This window comes from Dryas octopetala, chromosome 5 (assembly GCF_963921425.1).
Source record: "Dryas octopetala chromosome 5, drDryOcto1.1, whole genome shotgun sequence".
NCBI classification, from domain to species: domain Eukaryota; kingdom Viridiplantae; phylum Streptophyta; class Magnoliopsida; order Rosales; family Rosaceae; genus Dryas; species Dryas octopetala.
The window spans coordinates 3603023-3609830 of NC_141370.1; the positions used below are offsets into that span (position 1 = coordinate 3603023).

At 35.7% G+C, this 6808-nt stretch overlaps 1 protein-coding gene across 2 annotated transcripts; it reads right to left on the minus strand.

Annotated features, from left to right (window-relative positions):
• Positions 1-303: 303 nt before the first annotated feature.
• Positions 304-6382, minus strand: LOC147283610 (thiamine diphosphate-binding fold (THDP-binding) superfamily protein). Of its 2 annotated transcripts, none has more exons than XM_086244450.1 (10): positions 6275-6382; positions 5930-6178; positions 4304-4441; positions 4008-4190; positions 3678-3835; positions 3488-3587; positions 3016-3088; positions 2785-2924; positions 2487-2672; positions 304-579 (listed from the first exon to the last, which is right to left on the minus strand). In XM_086244450.1, exons 1-10 carry the CDS (start codon positions 6293-6295, stop codon positions 412-414), a joined length of 1416 nt encoding a protein of 471 aa, XP_086100576.1. In that variant the 5' UTR covers positions 6296-6382; the 3' UTR covers positions 304-411. The 2 variants fall into 2 exon arrangements, with proteins under 2 accessions (XP_086100576.1, XP_086100575.1); XM_086244449.1 differs by having other exon boundaries at positions 3016-3127; positions 6275-6375.
• Positions 6383-6808: the final 426 nt, after the last annotated feature.

Consider the following 6808-nt stretch of genomic DNA (forward strand, 5'->3'; position numbering starts at 1 on the left):
GTTAAATTGTAGAGCTTTAAAATTACACAAAGCATGCCTGCAAATCCATAATACCAGCTGTTAAATAGATTGGTTTGCATTCTAATTTTCCTTCCAGCCTATTAATATTCTTCTTATTACAATGCAAACTATTTTCTACCTAAAATTAGGGCCTTCAATCTTGAACCAATCATAATTGATAGAACTAAATTCATGATATTATCTTGTCAGCTACTTTTCTATAAAAATATGTAATTTATAGTTAAAATTGATCGATTAATACATTTTTCCAGTTTTGTTCCGAATACCACTAATCATGTGATGTGCGCGATATAAATTTGGGATCCCTGTCATTATTTATAAATCATTATAGATATGTAACCAATAATATATATTGAAGATTAATAGTTTAATGGTAAACAAAGTCAAGATCTAGAGAGGAACATCCATTGGGTAGTCCTGCGGGTGTCTTTTTATTGTCTCTCTTAGACATTTCTCCTGCTCATGGAGGTTGGAAGGGGGGCAGTCATATACATCTGTAAAAACATCAGCAATTGGAGGTTTCTCAACTTTCTCTGCTTCTTGGATTGCATGTAATATCTGCAACAAATTAAGGCATGAGATGAAGAAACTTTCATATCTCGAATGCAATTCACTGAATGAATGAAATCTTCTATCATTATAGTTGAAAGAGGGCAAAACTGCAATTTTTGCATGTAACTTTATGGTTTATGATGTAGGACAACTTAGGGCTTTGTAAATGCAAGGCACTTTCACATAACCAGATTAGTAAACTTGAATAAAAATGATTAATAATAGCTTATGAATGATTTAGATTGCAAATATGAAAGCTGAAGTGAATAGTAATAAAAAATCAACAATGTTAATTAAAGAATTAGCAGATAATAACATGCATAACCAAACAATAGAAAGAAGTCAAGGTAAGAATTCACCCATAGAACTCCTCGGTTCCCTAGAGGAAACTAACTGCAGACCTTGAGTAAATCCCTGAACTAGCTTCTTAGATCTAGACCAATGCTTCAGTTTGGAAATCTGGTCTGAACTTTGTCTAAAATTTATGAAGGTGAGGCAATAGGTTTATAATTTGTGGTTGTGGGGGTTGGGATTAATTACTCTGGGAAGGGAGAAATGGAAGAAAGAATATAAAAGAATCCGGACTCACTCCCGCAAAGGTTTCTCACGAATCACTCGGGAGATAGTGTTTACACAAAACTCAAAGCAATTTCATTGACTGACTTTTCAGCAGTACAAAAAGGCTCTTATATAGGGGCTGGAGATACAAGGAACCCAGATATAACTAGGTAATAAATGACCCTTATTAATGACTCTAGGAATCCCAAAAGTCTAATTACTAATGACTCACACAAAGCAGAGAACTTGTGCCTTAGAAAATCAAAAGACAATGAACACTATTAATGAACATTCTCCAACAACTAAAAGACTCCAGCATATGAAAGTAATAATTAAAGACTCCAGCAAATAGAAGACTCCAGCATATGAAAGTAATAATTAAAGACTCCAGCAAATAGAAGACTCCAAAATATGAAAGTAATAATTAAAGACTCCTCTAGAAGACTCTAATATTTGTTCTGTCGTCATTGTCTCACATAAGTCTTCATCTGATCTCCATCAGTTTATGTTAACACCAAATATAATAGAGACAACATGGAATAATAAGTGTCAGACATGTGTATCAGGCATGTGTATAGGGAACAAAACTGGCATGTTGGCCATTCTAGGCCATGGGCTTGAATTAAAACCAAGCTAAAAGATTAGGGATTTCTCGAAGTAAATTTTTGTGGGGAAAAAAAAAATCTTTTCAATGAAAATAATTTTGTCTAAAACAACGTAACCTGAGTGAAGCTTTCTTCAAGCGTGCTAAATGATTAATCATCTGGTGGAGGAGGTGAGATCATTGTTTGCCCTAGCCAATCTCTCGGGTTTTTGTTATCAACCGATTAGCGTAATATGATTGCTTACCTTGTGTTAAAGGAATGTGGTATGTTCTTTTGGTTAGAGGATGACCTTGCGTGGCTTATGGATTGTACTCAATCTATGTATCCTGTAACCAATCTTGATTCTTAATAAAATTCAGTTTTTTCTCAAAAAAATAAAAAAGGGTAAAACTAGTTATTGCCACAATAAGGTGCTCTTAAGTTCAGTATTTTATTTTGTTTGTTTTTATACAGTGCTCAAGCTGAGTACATTATATAGTGCTGACAAATGATCGAGACATCCAGAATGGGATGACGGTGTCTTAATTTCTATAAATTAAAAAAATATATTTATTTTACCTTGGAAACAATCTCTCTTAACTATTAGCATAAAGCTGGTCATTCCTACTTCGAGGCACTGCCTCAACTGTGGCATCACTAAAAGTTATTATACTGGTGAGGAAGTGATGAACTAGGACATAGAATAGAGTTTTCAATTTCTAATTGTTTGTTGTTTTTCAAGTTGCTTCCAGACATAATAGTAAGATTTACCTGCTTTCTCACACTGTTTCTGACCTCTAACTCTGCCTTATCACTCCACCAACCATTGCCTTCAATCCAATTTCTAAATCGAGTTACCGGATCTCGTTCCATTTTCCACCATTCAATCTCACCAATTGGACGATACTTGGTCGAATCATCTGATGTGGAATGATGTCCTACTCGATATGTTAACGCCTGTCAAAGGAAAAGATCAAAACCAAACATTAAAAGTTAAAGAATCTGGGCTTCAACGGTATGACTCTCACAGGACCAAGAAAATCAGCAAAACAAGAATCTTTTTCTTTACCTCAATTAAGATTGGTCTCTGTTCACTGATTGCCATGTCACGTGCAGTATGAACTGCACTATACATGGCAAGTGCATCGTTGCCATCTACTCGGATACTTCGGATTCCATAAGCCCGACCTTTGACAACAACACCATCACCTTCCAAAAGATAGAAAAATGGGGTATCAAAGAGACTTCCTGTGATAGAAATTGCAAAATACAAGCATGAACAAGCAGAGAGGAAGAATACTCCGAAACTGGTCTGAAGTAGGTGTACTGATAGCCCATCCATTGTTCCGACAAATAAATATAATTGGAGCCTCCTTAACAGCCGCAAAATTTAGAGCAGCATGGAAGTCGCCCTAACATTATTTGATTTGTTAGAAGAAAAAAAAAAAACCAAAAGCAATGATCTCTAAATTAAAGGGACCCCCATTACTATGAACTGAAACCATTCTCGACTTTAGAATGGGATTATTGCAAAATACACAAGTGTTTGCTCAAGAATAGATACAGAAATATTGAAATAATGTTTATATTGGTATCCTAGTGATACAGGATGGCAGTGGGATAAATACATTCAAATACTATGATATTTGAATTAATAGAAACATGCAAGGATTTAATAACAAAGCCAACTCCTATAAATATATTCACCTGAGGAATATTAAAAAGGGAAGGAGGTGGGGGTAGTTGTAGGTTAAAATATAGTAGTATTTTACCTCGCTTGTGCCACCATCACCAATATATGTGACCACACATGCATCCTTTCTTTCCATCTTTAAAGAATATGCAGCACCAACAGCCTGCGGGAGCTGTGTACTGGAAAGCAATATAAATTACTTATGATGTGATCTAAATTATTTTAGTAAAAGACTTGAAAATGTTCCACAAAACAAAATTTATACTTACGCCACTGTTGATGCTACAGTGAAGTAATTGTGCTTTTTAGACCCATAATGGATTGGCATCTGTCTGCCCTTACCATAATCAGCTTTGTTACTGAAACACTGGTTTGCAAATTCTTGTACAGTGAAACCACGCCATAATAGCACTCCTGGCTCCCTGTACTGCATGCAGGTCAAAGAAAACTTTTTTCTCAAATCATTCTCAGCCCTCTCATGTAAAATTACTGAATGATCTGATAAGGCAAAAGGAATTGAGATCTTAATGAGTAGGTGTGGCATATAGAGGTAAAATGATAGTACAGAAAGTTCTTATTTGCGTATATGTGGATGAAACCTGAGGAAAAATAATGTCATCCACAGTGAGTGCTGCAGCCGATGCAATATTGACGGCCTCTTCTCCAACTGTTGTCAAATAAAAGGAAATCCTTCCTTGCCTTTGTGCTTCATAGAAAATGGTGTCCATAATTTGAAGCGTGACCATGTCAGTGTACATTTTTACAGCAACTTCCTTGCTGACCTATTTAATTTAGTAGTCCATAGGCCATAAGTTTCCTATGTATTATATTTATGTTCATCATAAAGAAAGAAATGAAAAACTCCTTGTTGGAATAGGGGGGTGGAGTCCATTACCTCTATGTAGTTGCTGGACAAAATTTGCTTTCCATTGTCATCAAGGACCCGATAACAGCATTCCCGCTCCTCAAGCGACTCAGATATGAACCTCATTTCAGGAGTGAATTTGACCTTTCCATCTGGAAGATCTAAAACCTGTCATTAGGGATCTTTAGTGAGCTTATGCATATAAAACACAGTTTGCCACACCTGTACATTCACATGTGCACTGAAAGCAAGTTTCCATGACCTGTCTAAGTGTTCAAGGATCCTCTCGGAAGCAAATTCGAGAAATTATTCCTGAATGCCTTATCTTCTAATTCATCCAAGATACCTATAAGAAATGCCTCTTATTTGGCTCCTAAAGTTCAGAAGTACATCTCTCAGAGGTCTCCAATAGTGATTACCAAGAAAGTATACTAGCAAACTATATCATGGCAGTATAACAGATCAAGTGACCTTTGGGAATTGTTCCTTCCATATTATATGTATGAGTGAATAAAGAAGTTGTTCTTTCTTAAGTAGCTTCCAGGAAGAGCTGGATATTGCCTCAGTACACTTAAAGTTATGCTATGACACCGCTTTTTCAGATAAACCGGAAAATATCATCCCAAGATGCATTTTTAGTTTTACCTAATTCATAGTAGGTGCTTATAGTTCTCAGCACTAAACACTAAGGCCTCGTTTGGTGCATAGGATGGGATTGAATAGCATAAATAGTTAAATTCATGTATATTCAAGGAAGAACATGGAGGATGTCTTCTAACTTGAAGGAAGAAGATGAGAAGAAGATGGGAAGAAGATGAATTATTTAATCCCACCATTTTTGGGGGCATTGGAAGGGATAAGTCTCTCTATGATTAGTCCATCTTGATACATCTTATTCTTTCAAGTTAGAAACTTATTCCTTGAATACACATGAATTTAGCCATTTATCCTATCCAATCCTATCCTATGCACCAAACGAGGCCTAAACTACATTTCTTGGTATAAAGGATGTCTTTTCTAATATTGATCCATAATAACCAATGAAGTAGGATGAATGACATGACTAAGTAAAAGAACAAATACATAAACGTTCTATCATCATCTTGGAGGACAATTGATAAGATTATCTTTAATACGTCCTATTCCAGAAAACTTAGCTTTCAGTAACAAAACCAAGAGGCACCAAAGTTGCATCTTATGCATACATCTGATAACCAGAAAAGGAATCTGCCACAGTATTTAATCTAAGCTACAATACTGAAAACAGTTTGCACAAAATTGGAAGAGGGGCTAATTGATAAAAATAGAAAAAAAAAATATAATATCACTAAATCAATGCGCATTAATTTTAACATAAACAGAACTCTTTAAGTTACCACTAATTACAAACAGTACAAGCCTACTCAAACGGAATGATTAATGTGGATTATGCAAAACCAAGGTGCAATGATCAATCATAAAAGCAAAGTAAACAGCTGGTATATATCAAAATATATCTGTTTATACAAAAATGCTATAAACCTTATGATAATATACTGGGATATTTCAAAAATAACTGATTATATATATTCATCAAAGTGAAATTGATCACCTACACACTTAAGAACCAACCAAAGTCTGATCCCAATCTGAAATTACGTTCTGGTTTTATTATACCTGATTGCCATCAATATTATCCGACAGCTTTTCTGCTTTCGCGGATTCAAAACGACGAAAGCAGAAATGGGTGGGTGAGTTTCTAAAATCCCCATCCGGGATTCGGAGATATTGAGCAATTGCAGCAGTAGCTGGAGAATTTTGACTGAAAGAAGAACTCCGAGAGCTGAGATTGATCAAACCCAACGAACCCATCTTAGATTTGAAATGGTTGATAAAGTTTCCTGATTTCCTCATCCACAGAGCCATCTAAGAACAGAAACTGAAAGTGAAAATGGTGCCTGCAGACAGTGAAACTGAAAGTGTGTATGTATATGAGAGAGAAGAGAGTGGTTGGTCAGTTACTCCATGGAATCTTTTGAACATTTAAGATAAGAGTGCCAAATCAGAACAACCGCCACGGTGTGCACTTGCGTACTGCAAGAGCCATCTTATCACTACCAACCAAATTTGACACTATAGCCATTTTACTAATAGGCGATGTTTGTTAGACTGTATAATATAATACTTAAAAGCATGTTTGGTGCCATCATTTTAAAATTTAGTCACCTGATTAATTTATCTAGTCAGCACTTCTAATAATGCACATTGAAATCACTATTCTATTTTATACTGGGCTTAACTTGGATTAAGCCCAACTGCACACTTCCTCTCTGGGACCTCCTAAATTGAACACAACAACACGACCTCCCAAATCAAATGTTGCGACGATCGAAGCTATCCGCAACCGTTGTTTCTAGTAGCTATGTATCTCTCTCTTTCTCTCTCTTTCTCTCTCCTTTGTGTTGATTTTTGTGATGATTTGTGTGAGCTATGGATGATCTAGAGCTTTTTGTTGATTTTTGTGATGATCATTGTGAGCTATGAATGACTTAGGGC